The sequence below is a fragment of the Elephantulus edwardii genome, unplaced genomic scaffold (assembly GCF_000299155.1).
Source record: "Elephantulus edwardii isolate Elephantulus edwardi_28Jun2011 unplaced genomic scaffold, EleEdw1.0 scaffold00224, whole genome shotgun sequence".
Taxonomy (NCBI): Eukaryota; Metazoa; Chordata; class Mammalia; order Macroscelidea; family Macroscelididae; genus Elephantulus; species Elephantulus edwardii.
In genome coordinates, this window is record NW_006399974.1 from 4734143 (window position 1) to 4748893 (window position 14751).

Below are 14751 nucleotides of genomic sequence, written 5' to 3' on the forward strand. Positions count from 1 at the left end.
GTTCTTAATGGAGAGAGGTTAAAGGCATTCCCTTTAAGAACAGGAACTAGGCAAGGATGCCCACTATCACCTCTTTTATTCCCTCTTTATCTTGTTGGAGAAGTTTTTGGATGTGCATAGGGATTTCACTCTTAGAAGGTCCCATTTATCTATTTTATCTTCTCCTGGTTGTAGATTTTTCAGAAGACTTGGAAGACTATGGTGTGGATTACGACTTCTAGAGTTCTTCCAAGCTTTTCTTTAATAAAGTATATATAGTCCTTGGTTTTATTACTAGGTCCATGATCCACCTAGAGTTGATTTTTGTATATGGAGTGAGGTGTGGATCTTGCTTGAGTCTTTTGCAGATGCTTTTCCAATTCTGCCAATACCATTTGTTAAAAAGGCTGTCGTTTCCCCACTTAACTGATTTCCTCTCCTTGTCAAAAATCAGTTGACCATAGGTAGATTGGCTCATTTCTGGGTTCTCAATTCTATTCCATTGATCTATGTGTCTGTCATTGTACCAGTACCATGCTGTGTTAACCACCACGGCAGTGTAGCAGGATTTTAAATCAGGGAATAAGATGCCTCCTACTTTTTTCTATTTTTAAGGAGTGCTTTGCTCATTTGGGGCTTATTTCCATTCCAAATGAAACTGGAGATTGTCTTTTCCATCTTGTTGAAGAATGGGAATAGTATTTGTCTTGGGATTTCACTGAACGTGTAGAGTGCCTTTGGTAGTATTGCCATTTTCACAATACTGAGTCTTCCTATCCATGAGCAAGGGATATTCTTCCACTTCTCCAGGTCTCTTTTTGTTTCTTGTAGTAATGTTTTGTAACTTTCTTTGAACAGGTCCTTTGTGCTTCTGGTTAGATTTACTCCCAAGTATTTAATCTTGTGGTTAGTTATTGTGAAGGGTATTGTTTTTCTTAGTTCCAGCTCTGTATTCTCTTTATCACTATAGAGAAATCCAACTGATTTTTGTATGTTGATACTGTATCCTGCTACTTTACTGAATTGGTCATCTATCTACAATAGTTTCTTTGCTGAGTCTTTAGGGTTTTCTACGTATACTATCATATCATCTGCATAGAGATAATTTTACCCCCTCTTTGCCAATGGGAGCCAATTCTTGACATGAGATCATGCAGGAAGGTCCTACTCCTACTTCTAGTATTAGCAGAGCTTCAAGTGATTTTGTGACAAAAAAAAACACAAAAACAAAAACCAGAAAACCAGAAATCTCTTCAAAACACAAATGTAATGGATTTTATCTATTTAGCAATCTAGAAAGGTAAGTTTTCTTTCTAGCTTTGCAATCTTTTATTTATTACATTCTGGTTTATTTCTCATGCAGTAATAAAATTGTTTTATTTCTGTTTTGTAGACACTGGGAACAGATTTTATTTTCAATTATATAAGTAAATTCTGCAGAAGTTGGAACTCATGTGAGGTGGAAAATTATCACAGACATAAATTCAAGTACAGTACAACCTTCTGAGAATGGAAAAGATCTGAGTTTTCTTTCTAACAGATTTCTCTCTTACACAAGTTCTGACTTTGCATATGTTATTGTATTTTAAATAAGAGAGTTAAAGAACATTTTAAGATTCAGTCCTGTCAAAGGCAGAAAACAAGGCAGTACATATCTTGCTCTCACAGGTTTCATTTTACTTTCACAATAGGTACTGGCAGTATGTAATCAAAAGTACTAATGATTCATTCACACACTATGTGCCCATGTACAACTAATAAATAAAACTTCAATAATCATTAAGAAAACCCAAGCAGACAAGATGGCTTAAGTCCATAAAAACAAAAATGTGCCACATCAGACAGATACTATAAATATTTTAAGATTCAGCTGGAATATAACAGACAACACCTTAGGCCTTTTAATAATAAGTCAACAACGTGAGCTTTAAGACTACTACCTGCCTGTCAATGTTGTCAGGTCAGTTTTAGCACATGTATACCACAGTATAAAACATGGCCACGTCCTATTGCTAGCTTTGAAATTAATGCTATGTTTGAATGCTCTATTGCAGCCATCGAGTCAATTCATCTTATTGAAGGTCTTCCTCTTTTTTACTGATCCTCTATTTTACCAAACAAGATGTCCTACTACAAGGTGTGGTTTCCTGAACTCATGTCGGAAGTACATCAGATGAAATCTCACCATCTTGAAGAAGTGCTACCACAAGCATTCTGGCTGCACTTCAAGATAGATTTACTTGTTCTGGCAGGCCATGCTTTATTTACTTCTCCAATACCTTAATTTAAAAGTACAAATCTGTCATTCATTACTGCAGTGATGTGAGTCTATTGTTTAAAATGGCTTTTCTAGGCCATTTGCTCTTGATGCTGTTACATGGATGGGCGGAGTCATACAAAGAGGGTGTGTCAGTATATTCACAAGAAGACTGGTTAGTCCTGCCATTATACTGAGTAGCTTTAGCAACAGAAATGGAAAATCTCAACACCAACAAGGAAGCAGCAGCAGCAGTGTGTATACTCTAGGGCTAGAGACTCCTGCACCAGTCCGACCAAGATCTATACCAGAGGTACAGCAGGCTCAGTAGTCAACTAGAGACTGACATGAAACAGTGACTTGAGACTGCTGCTTGACAAAACCAGAACTCAAAACCTTTCACTCAAGCTTGCCGGAGGAATGAGGGAAGACACCATAACTGGCAGAACTTTAATGGAACTTTGTAATACTGTCCTAAGCCATGAGGATAAAGATCAAAAGACTTGGAGCACACTTTAGAAGCTGTCCTGAGAAACTGTATCCTGTTGCCAACCTGAGTTGTTAACTTCCTTAATAATCCCTATAATCATGAGTACATTTTTTTCAAGTCTGAAATTTCAAGTCTGAAATCACCAAAAGTTGCAATCCTTTCTCCATCTATCATAATGCTGTTCACAGATCTATTAATAATCAGAATATAGAATGTACAAAGTATGAATCTAGAAAAACAGGAAGTAATTAAAAATGAAACAGAATGCATAAAGATTGAGATCCTAGGCTATTAGTGAATTGATGGTCATTTTCAATGGAAAAAGTCAGATGGTCTATTATAAAAGGAATATAAATTAAAGACAAACGGTGTTGCATTCACTATCAAAAAGTTCTTTCTGAAGTACAAACACTGTCAGTGGTAATAGTCATATAACTACAATGAAGATAAGTTATTTATGATTCTTAAATTTACATATTAACACAGCTAATGCTAAATATCAAACTGAATTTTTTTTTATCAACTTCTGCACTTTGAAAATTAACAAACATGCAGTCAAGGTGCACTTATTAATAACTAGAATGCAAATGTTGGAAACAAAGGATTGGGGCAGTTGGAAAATAGGGTTTTGGTAATAGAAACTAGAGATGTCAGAATACAATTTTGTAAGACCAGTGACTTTTTTTACAAATAATGGAAATGTAAGCTTAATTGTATGAATGGCACCTATTTTTGAGCACTTATTTCCTTAGTTTATTTTTAAATTTCAACATAAGAATTTTAAAGATAAAAATGAGTCTACTAATACTAAAGTATTAAAAATGTCTTTAAAATACTGAAAAATCTGTGGATAGATAATGAACACTGCAGTGGAACAGATGAGGGAAGAATAGTCTGAAAGGATATTATATGTATAACAATAATCTGGAACAAGAGGAACAGTGCAAAATAGACTAGGGGAGCGGAGAGGAAGGAGGAAGGAAAAAATTTGCAACAATGAAGAACTAAAAAAAGTACTGAAACATATAAAAGTAAATATATTTCTTAGCAGATCCTTTTGCTATTAACTTACCATAAGCTGTTCCTGGACCAAATTCAGTGCCAGCATCAATCATATACTGTCCCAAAAGTTCTGGGTTATTTATACGACTTGGGGCTTTTCTATCCAGTTTCTCATAAACAAATTCTTCTATCCTGGCATCTAGGAGGAAAATGAAAAAATACCAACGTTCAGGGGAAAAAAATTTTTTAAAAAGATTTATTTTTTTTATAAACCACTTAAAGAGCTCTGGTTGTGTAGTGATTAAAAGTCTGGAAAAGAACCAGAAGAAGTTCAATGATTCAAATCTACCAGCCAGCCCTCAGACAAGACAGACATGTGACTACATTCTTTTGTACAATTACAGCTCTGGAAACACAATGGAGAAGTTCTACTGTTTTGACAGCTACAGTCTGGCTTTTATAAATCAATTTATCATTTCTAAATATAAAATTAGGGAGCTTTGATGGCCCAATACTAAGCTCTGATAGTATAGTGGTAAGAAACTGTGCACGCAATCTCAACTAATTGTCATTAACCCAAAGGTACAGTTTGAATCCACCAGCTGCTTCCTGGTAGGAAAATGTGCAATCTCTTCCTATACAATTTACTGCCCCTTAAAAACCTCCTGAAGGTCAACTATGAGTCAGTTCTGACTTGCTGGTATATAACAACAAATGAGTGATCTATAGGATTTTAAGTTCCAGAAAGACAGCAAATCACTAAATATTTAGCAAAGTTGGCTTTTGCATTTGTTGTTGTTTTGTGCCACTGAGTCACCTGCAACTCATAGTGACCCTATGTACAACAGGCTGAAACCCTGCTCTATCCTGTGCCAATATCATTGTCTCTGACACACCTCCCCCCATTACCCAAGTCACTGAATCAATCCATCTCATTGAGGGTCTTACTCTCTTCTGCTGTCCATCCACCCTTCCAAGCATGATGTCCCTTTCCAAGTACTGGTCACTCCTTGCAACATATCCAAAGTATGTTACATAAAGCTTCAGAATCTTTGCCGCCAAGGAGTAGCCTGGTTTCACCCTCTCTAGGACACACCTGTTTGTTCTAGTAGTCCATGGTATATTCAATAACTCTTCTCCAGCTCCACAGCTCAAAGGCATCAATTCTCCTATCATCCCTAGTCACTGTCCAGCTCTCTAATGCACAGCAAGTAACTACAAAGACTTTGGCGTGGAGCAAGTGCACCTTTGTCTCCAGCCTGACATCGTTGCTCTTCAGTAATCTGGAAAGGTCTCTGACAGCACTTTTCCAATGCAATTAATCTTTTAATTTCCTAGCTGCCGGTACCAAGAGTGCTGATTATGGAGCCAAGCAAACGGAAGCTGTTAACAAGCTCAGTCTCTTCACCATCTATCATGAAGCTGCCAATTGGCCCAGTTGTGAGAATCCTATTTTTTTTTAAATTATTTTACTATTTTTTTGTGTGTGTACTGTCAAATTGGATCTGACTGGTACAGGAGGAGCTTGCCCCTCCTTCTCCAGCAGAGAATCTGGAGTGGTGGGAATCTTTAATGTTGAGCTTCAATCCATACTGAAGGCGGCAGTCCTTGACCTTCTTCAGCAAGTACTTTAGGTTCTCCTCAGTTTCAGCAAGCAGGCTTGTGTCATCTGCATAATGCAGACTGTTGATGAGTCTTCCTCCAATCCTGATGCCACATTTCTCCTCATAGAGCCCAGCCTCTTGGATAATTTCTTCTGCATATGGTTTGAAAAGATATAGAGACAGGACACATCCATGGTGTACACCCTTCTCAATTTTTAATCATGCAGTGTTTCCTTGCTCTATTCTCACGTCTGCCTCATGGTCCAAGTACAGGTTTCATATAAGCATGATCAAGTGTTCTGGGATTCCCATTCTTCTCAGAGTCAGCCACAGTTTGTTGTGATCCACACAGTCAAATGCTTTTCCATAGTCAATGAAATACAGATAGACATTCCCCTGGTACTTCCTGCTTTCAGCCAAGATCCATCTAACATTAGCTGTAATATTCATAGTACCACAGCCTCTTCTAAATTCAGCCTGCACATCTGGCAGTTCTCTGTTGATGTGCTGTTCCAGTCATTTTTGGATAATTTTAGCAGATTCTTCTTGTATGTGATATTAATATTGTTTGATAATTTCCGTACTTTCTCAGATCACATTCTTTGGTATGGGAACAAATAGACCTCTTCCAGTCAGTTGGCCAGGTGGTTGTAATCCAGATTTCTTGGCATAACTTGGTGAGCATGTCCAAGGCAGCATCTGTTTGCTGAAATATGTCAATTGGTATGCTGTCAATTCCTGGGGTCTTGTTTTTTGCTGATTCCTTCAAAGCAGCTTGAACTTCTTCCTTCATCACCACAGGCTCTTGCTCCATGTTGTTTCATGAAAATCTTGTGTGCCAGCCAATTTCTTTTGATACAATGACTCTGTAAACTTTCCATCTCCTTTTAATGATTCCTGGATCATTTGGTTTTCTGCCCAAAGCATCCTTAAGTATTGCAACTCCAGGCTTGAAATATTTGTTGTTCAGTTCTTTCAGCTTAAGAAATGCTGAGCAAGTTGAATATATACTGATTATTTAAAAACTGAGGATTTTTCAGATGGCTGTATATGTGTATAAAACACCTAGGACTAATGAGCCACATACTTAACATACTTAGCTCTTTTGAGTCTAAATACAGATATGAGAACTTAAGGACTAGACTGACTAAGGCTTGTAATATCTTATAGACAAAGATGATCTCTTTGCTTTTGCTTAAATATGCTCAAAGTGTATATAGACAGTTTCTCTGAAGATACTCATTTGAAAGATTTCAACATTAAAAAATAAGGTTAAAGCGAGTTCTGGTGGCCTAGTGGTAAGAAACTGCACTGCAATCCCAGAGGTACATGGTCAAATCCACCAGGTGTTTTGCTGGAGAAGGAGGGACAATCTCCTGTACGAGTCAGATCTGATTTGATGGTACACACACACACACACACACACACACACACACAAAATTAAAAAAAGGTTAAAATAGATGACAAAGGGTGAAAAATAGTATCAGAATATTAGTATAAATGGTAAAATACCAGCAAAATTGGAAAAAAATTGTTTAACATAAAGTTATGATCACTGGAATTGACATTTACCTTCCTAACTTTCCTAACTTTGAATTATCTTAGAGATAACTAGGGAAAGGGAAAACCAGTTAAGTTTCCAGAAGCAATGCTTAACTACAAATAAAAACAATTCAAAAAGAAGTGAAATAAAATAAAGTTCATTTTAAACATCTCACACAGATTGGTTAGATGAGCTAACCAGTTACAGTAACACCTGAAGAATTGGCAAAATCGATTCTGTCAGAGTAATCATCATTTTTGTGGTAGACTTTTATAGCATCAGAAGAGTCTGCAGTAAGGAATTTATAAACAGTTTGAGACCAAAAAGATTAATTTCAAGACATAAGCACTTAAATATTTAAATTTCAGAATTTAATTTTCATTTTCTGATGGTGTGATTAATGATTAGCTTTACTGTTGTTTTTTTTTTACTGACTAAATTTAATCGACACATGTTAGACACTCTTGTATGAACTATAATCTCTATCTCCCATGCCTCTTGTCTTTCTCCCTTGATTCTACTTCCTTCAGCTTAAAATGTGCTTCCACGTGTCAAAGGCAATCTCTAAGATTTCCACAGTACAAACTCAGCCATTTTTTCAGGATTTCTGCATTTTTTTTAATCTTAGGGCTCTCACCCATATTTCCCTGTAACTGAAACACATTTTCTATTCCTCTCCTCATTCTTTTTCTAACAGATTTTTTTAATTAATTTTAATGAAAGTTTACAGACTTAAGAGTTTCCAGTTATTCATTGTTGTACTTTTCTCACTGCCCCTTTTACCCCACCCCAAATTCACTCTTTTTCTTGAAAAGAAAAAGGAAAACCTCATTGTTATGCAATCCGTCCCCCCAAGTCCACTCCATTATGCAGCCTTCACTCTGGACTTCCGTAATGACAAGAATAACCATTCATATATCCCTTTTAAACAGATCTCTCCCTCATCTGGTCAAAAGTTTAAAAGTTGTAATCTTTATTGGTATTATTTAGTTAGTAATAAATTTGGCATATTAATGTTAAAGTTTACTAGGTCATAATAAAATTTTAGATTATGCAGGTAGTTCTACAATAATGCAAGATACACTTCTGAAAAAAAATCTTATGTTCTGGAAGATTAAACACTAAAACTAGCCATGCTTGTTGGGGGAAAACAGCTGTGGGTTCAGTCTGGCTACTCTAAATCTGTTAAAAGTCAAAGTATACAGAAAAAAATATTTACAATCATCTTACTACCTGGTAATATAAAGCAACGTTTGCTAGAGAAAAAAAAATCAAGAGTTACTGTAAAGTTTTGTTTATAGTGACACATCATTAATTGACTTAACAATCATGTATAAGCTTACTAGCTATTCAGCAAGACACACAGACCAAACTATACACATCTGAGGACCTTGGATTGGGCAAGGAATAAAAGGGAAAATGTCTCCTTTTATTTAAGTTCCACAAGATAAAACTGAAGTGGCCTTAAATGACTTAGAAAAAAGTTACTGAAATAAGTCTCAAATAGTAAAGAGCTTATTTTATAAAATCACTACAATTTAACTTACTGTCTAAGATGGACTGTGAAGGAAATCTTACCATTCTGCTTCTAAGAAGCAGATGGTGAAAAAAACTACAGGATAATAATGGTCTGTCTGGTCCACAACCAATCATGTGAAAGAACAGGACTGAGTAGTGTTTTTACTCTTGGGCAATGGCATCATGAGTTGGAGGCTGACGCTGGAAGCTAGCATCAACAAAACTGAAATGGTACAGTGTTAGTCCTATGTTGTAGAGCTTGGAGTTTTTCAAATAACATAAAAGTTTAAGGATTAAAACTTTAAAAGTTTCTGAGAGCAAATTTCCAGCACCTCACAACAGGATCACAACTAAGCTAGGGAAAAGGGAAAGGAAGAAATGCATTGCTAACTTTTGTAATGAAACAAAGTTCACAGAGAAAAGAGGTGGTCTCATCATGGTCTCAACCAAGTTCCACTTCCCATTTGCTATGTTACATCAAATAAAGGGCTAGCTTCTAAGTTTTCAGCAATAAATAATTATTTATTTGATGTGTCAAGTAATTAAGTTAGGTGATGTGAAAACTCCTAGCGCTGTCTGAGTATCAAATTAAACAATGTGTGAAAATGCAAAATATACACATAAATCATTGATACCATCTTAACCTTTATATAATTTCCCTCTCATTATTAGTGATGTTTCTTCTTGGGTAAAAGAGGAAGACTATTTAGTCTTTACATTCCTTTAAAATTCTTAAACTCAAAGAGTGAGTAACTGAGTTTTAGGATTTCCAAACCCCTAAAATAAATGTTATTTATAAACTGGTTGTTGTTGTTATGTGCCGTCGAGTCGTTTGCCACTCATAGCGACCCTTGTTAGAGGTCACAAAAAAGGAGATGTGTTTATCATTCTCTTTTTTTATTAAAGCATACAAAACCTCCATAGTTAAGCCACAAAACAAAAACCTTAGTCACTCAAGCTTTAAAAATATATGTATTTTAATATCTTTTAGGTAAAAGCTGACCTAACAAATTAGGTTCCTATTTAACAATTTTTATATAAATTGTTCTGAGATTGTTATTACAGTTTTCACACTGTGTAAGCATTCTCATTCTATTTGTTCTTTTCTTATTCATCTTTGTTCTTTCCCCCCCCCTCCTTGCTGTCTCATCTTGGCTTTTAGGAAAATGTTGACAGTTGATCTCATATAGTTAGTTGACTAATGAAACATATTACTCCCAAGTGACAGTGTTTATTTTATAAGCCAATCTATTGTTTAGCTGATCTAGGATTAGACCAGTAGACAGTAGTATCTGGGTACCATCTAATGCTTCTTATCTCAGGCTAGAAGAGATCGTGGTTCATGTGGGCTATTAGTCCTAGTTTCTTCTTTGAACATTTCTGATGCCTTCGTTCTCTTTTCCTTCAGTTGAATTGCTATTGTTATTAGGGGCCACTGAGTAGACCACAACTCATAGCAACCTTATGAACAGCTGACCTGAACCCTGCCCTATCCTCGTTATACCTGAGCCCATTGCTCCAGCCACTGTGTCAAGACACTTTATTGAAAGTGTTCCTCTCTTTTGTTGACACTTCATCTTTCCAAGTATGATATCCTTTTCCACGGACTGGTCTCTTCTAACCACATGCCCAAAGTATATGAAATGGAGTTTCATCATCCTTGCTTCTAGGGCTGCACATATTTGGTTCCTCAGCAGTTCATGAGTGTTTCTGTTACTGTTAGGTGCTGCCGGGTCAAGTACAACTCACAGTAATCCTGTGAACAGAACTGAACCTTGTTTATCGTGTGGCATCCTCACAATCTCTTGATATACTTGAACCCACAGTTGCAGTCACTCTGTCAATCCATCTGGTTGAGACCAGTAATTTTATCTCACATGGCTGTTGCCAAGCTTGACCTAGTTATTCCACTGCTTAGAATATACCCCAAGAAAATGAGAACTGAGGCTCAAACGGAGACCTATACACCAATGTTCATAGTAGCATTATTTACCATAGCAAGAATATGGAAACAGTACAGATGTCCAACCACAAACAAATGGATTGAGAAGTTGTGGTACATTCATTCATACAATGGAATACTAAACTGCACAAAGTGTGTATAAAACCATTATTATAGAATGAGTATGAGGATCCACGGGGTGGGAGGGTAGAAGCAGAGGGGTGAAAATGGGTGGAGGTGGGGTGTTAATCATAGGGCTGCACAATTCAAAGGAGGGTGGGGGATAAAAGAAATGGGAAGAATCTTTTGTGAAAAACAATGTATTCAAATTTTATAAATAAATCAGCATTTAAAAAAGAATGATAGGAAAAAAAATCAGATATTACTTACCAAGCGAATAGAACATTTTTATGAATTCTGTTACGCCAATTGATTGAATCATCCCACGAGACTATGATCTTAAACCTTAACCTAGCAAATCAATCAATTCATTACTATTTGTATTCATGTAGAAGGTTTTTAATTGTGCCCTCTGTATACTTTCTAATACATACCTAACCATACATCCACATGAATGAATATACATACATAACAAATTCATACAGACATATATACATGTACATATGTACGTGTGTGTACAAGAAGCTGTGCTGCAATCCCAAAGGCACAGAGTTCAAATCCATCAGCTGCTCCAAGAGAGAAAGATGGGCCATTTCCTCCTCATGCAACTTATTGGCTCTGAAAACCCACTAGCGGGTCAGCTATGGTTGGTTCCAACTCAATGGCACACAAAAACAACACAGGCAAACATACACATGCATATGCATTTAATCACATATGACTTTCTTTATACCTATTTTTTTTCTCAGTGCCTTCAAAGTTAAGAGCCGATTAATAGCTGTCCCTCATTGGGTTTCCAAGGCTCTAACTCTTACAGGAAGAGCCTGCTTACCTTTCTCCCATGAAGTTGCTGCTGGATTCAAACTACCAAAGATGGGTAGACTGAGTTAGCAGCACAACTTCTTATAGACTACACTGCAAGAGTCGTCTGTATACATATAAGCAACCTATGTAATCACATGCACAGGGTTGTTTTTTTGTTGTTGTTATTACGGCTTTTGCAAAATAGTATGTTATACAGCATTTACTATAATTACCCCTTTATCCTGCACATTTCTTAGTATAACCATTTACTTTGGGCAAGTTGTGCAAACTTCTCTCAAAATTTGGCACTGCCTTTTCTATCACCAGAAATATCAGGAGTCTACTTGCTGCTAAGTCAGAACCAATACATAGTTGATCCTCCCGAGGGAGGTTGTCAATTACACAGCAGAGGGTACATCATTCTCCTGGAGCTACTGGTGTACCTGAATTGCACAGCAGTGCCTTAGGTTTAAGAGCACAACTCCCTATGTACTATGCCACCAGAACTCACTATGTTAAAAATGATTCGTTCTCCCTCCCTTAACCATCAAAGAATGTGTTTTCCTGGGTGTTTCTTGACTTTTAATAATGGTGAGTCCATACAATATCTGTCTTATTTCATTCAGTGCAGCATCCTCCAAATTTACTTATGTTCCCTGTACTCCCCATTGTTCCATAAGATGATGCCAACCTGCAAAAAAATACTTATTTAAGGCTACTAAGTAAGAGAGACAAGTGGTAAAGATGGTTCTTACTTGGATTTGGCTGTAATAGCACTTCAGTTTGTTTCATTATTTTTTCTGTCCATATTTTGGTACATTCAGCTTTGCTAAGCAGGTTCTCCAAGTGAGCATCCAATTCTGTCTTCTCTGCTTGGCCAAGCTTTTCTTCTGTGAACTGTTGTTTTTAAAAAAAAACAAAAACACACACACACCTCAAATTTCAGAAGAATAACCCCAAAACTAAAATAAACTAAAATTCAAACATCTCCAAAATTGCAAATAAGTGTGTCTCAAGTTTATAAGGCACTGTTTAATATGGTTCAGTCTCGATAGTAATGCATCTATAGCTCTTTTATGACATATATGATGACCTTAGATATCACATACCTTTTTGCTAAAATGCATGGTACATATTCTGTAGAAAATCTAGCATACTACCTAAACAAAGAAATGTTTTATACATATAAAGTAGGAGAGTATAATAAAGAACTTTTACTTGAAGCTTAATTAAAATTCTATATGATCTTTTTTTCACTTTTCATGAAAATTTTTACTGAGTTTGTTTCTTAATAACAGCATTATTCAGATATAATTCATACACACATAAAGTTAACTTTTAAAGAAGTATACAGCTCAGTAGTTTATAGTGTATTCATGATATGCAACATCACTAGTACATTTTTGTCACTCCTAAAATATATATTATACCCAGCCATTAGCTGTCATTCCCTGTTACTTCCTTTTCCTCTAGTCACTAATGAACTCTTGGTCTCTAATCTGTATTTAAGGTCTCTATGCCTCAAGTCTTCTTTGCAACTCTTTTTCTTTTATTTCTTCTGTTGTTAATTTTTCTACTATGTATTTTTTTTTTAGTCCTTAAAGATTATGGGTAACATTTTCTTTTTTAAAAATTGAGATTTTAATGAAAGTTTACAAAAAACTTGGATTTCCATCCATTCATTGTTGTACATTTTCCTCCCTGCTTCTACTATACAATCTTGATTAAGTTTAAGCAACATTCAAGCTTGCTCAAGGATTCTCCCATTATATAAGAGTAAAGCATATTTGACAGTATATTAAAGATTAAGTAAGCTGTAAGACTTTGGTCAGTGCCTAGTAGTAGTAATTCTGAATTAATAAGAGTTGTTTATATTTAATATCTTATGTATTATTACTATTTAATCACAATGTGTTACATATGCTTTTATAGGATGTTCTGAAAAACTATCATATAAATTGTTTCTCTAGGCTATGCTCCAGAAATCCACTTATATACAAACTTTTGGAATACATGCTTTTCATACTTTAAAAAGTATTTCTAAAATATCATCACATGTAGTAAAATAAGCTCAACACATTTCTTTAATCACAAGTGTGCTAGTTGTTGTTGCTGTTATGTGCCATCAAGTTGCCTGCTCTTCGACTCATAACGATCCTATGTACAATAGCCCTAAACTCTGCTCTATCCCTTGCCAATGTTATCACCTCCGACACACCTATTCCCATTACCCCAGGCACTGAATCAATCCATCTCATCGAGAGTCTTGTCTTCCTCTCCTGCATTGTTCCTCGACCATCTCCACCATCCCAAGCATGACGTCCCTCTCCAAGGACTGATCCTGCCTTGCAACATGTCCAAATTATGTCAGATGGAGCTTCAAAATCCTTGACTCCAAGGAGCAGCCTGGTTTTACCCTCTCTAGAACGAACTTGTTTGTTCTCCTAGCAGTCCATGGTGTATTCAATATTCTTCTCCAGCACCACAGCTCAAAGGCATCAACTGTCCTTCTATCATACCTAGTCCCTGTCCAGCACTCTGATTCATAACAAGTAATTGCAAAGACCATGGCATGTATTAGGTGCACCTTAGTCTACAGACTGACACGGCTGCTCTTCAGTACTTTGGAGAGGACTCTGACACCAGACTTTCCCAATACAATTCATCATTTAATTTTCTGGCTGCTGGTGCCGAGAGTGTTGACTGTGGAGCCAAGTACAGTGAAGCTTTCATAAATCTCAATCTCTTCATCATCTATCATGATGCTGATGTGCTGGTGTTTTAAGAAAAATAGCACTGCCTATATAATCATGAAGAGGAAAAAGATTTCTATGCAAATTTTAGACATTGCTGATGCCAGATGGATCCTGAGTGAAATCAGAATACCAGAGGTATTTATTTATGTTTAATTGACTACAAAAGTATATTTGACTGTGTGGATTCTAACAAGCTAACACTGAGAAGAATGTGAATTCCAGAACACTTAATAGTCCTCATGCAAAACCTACACTTAGACCAAGAAGCTGCCATGTAGCAGAGCAAGGGACAACATACACTTTAAAATCAAGAAATGAGTGTGGCAGTACAGCATCATTTCTTCATATCTATTAAATCTGTATGCCAAGAAAATCACTCAAGAGGCTGGACTTTATGAATAGTGTGGCATAAGGATTGCAGAACACTGATCAACAACCTATGCAGATGACACAACCTTGCTTGCTGCAGAAAGACAACTATAGCCTTTAATATGGACTGCATTTCAACATCAAGATGACAAAACTCTTCACTACTGGGCCACCAATCATAATAGATGGAGACTAAAGTTGTCAACAATTTCATCTTGCATGTTGTTGTTGTTGTTATGTGCCGTCGAGTCGTTTTCCACTCATAGTGACCCTATGCACAACAGCCCTAAACCCTGCTCTATACTGCGCCAACCGCACTGCCTCCGACACACCCATCCCGATTACCCCAGTCACCGAATCAATCTAT

The 14751-nt window shown here is 36.4% G+C and overlaps 1 protein-coding gene across 3 annotated transcripts in view; it reads right to left on the reverse strand.

Annotated features, from left to right (window-relative positions):
• SH3GLB1 (SH3-domain GRB2-like endophilin B1) overlaps positions 1-14751 on the reverse strand; it is a 78274-nt gene that overhangs the window by 27456 nt on the left and 36067 nt on the right. For all 3 annotated transcript variants that reach the window (XM_006898228.1, XM_006898227.1, XM_006898226.1), the window contains exons 2-3: positions 12015-12156; positions 3799-3927 (exon numbers count right to left, since the gene is read on the reverse strand). In XM_006898228.1, coding sequence (XP_006898290.1) covers positions 3799-3927; positions 12015-12156 — 271 coding nt within the window. The remainder of the gene's footprint in view (positions 1-3798; positions 3928-12014; positions 12157-14751) is intronic.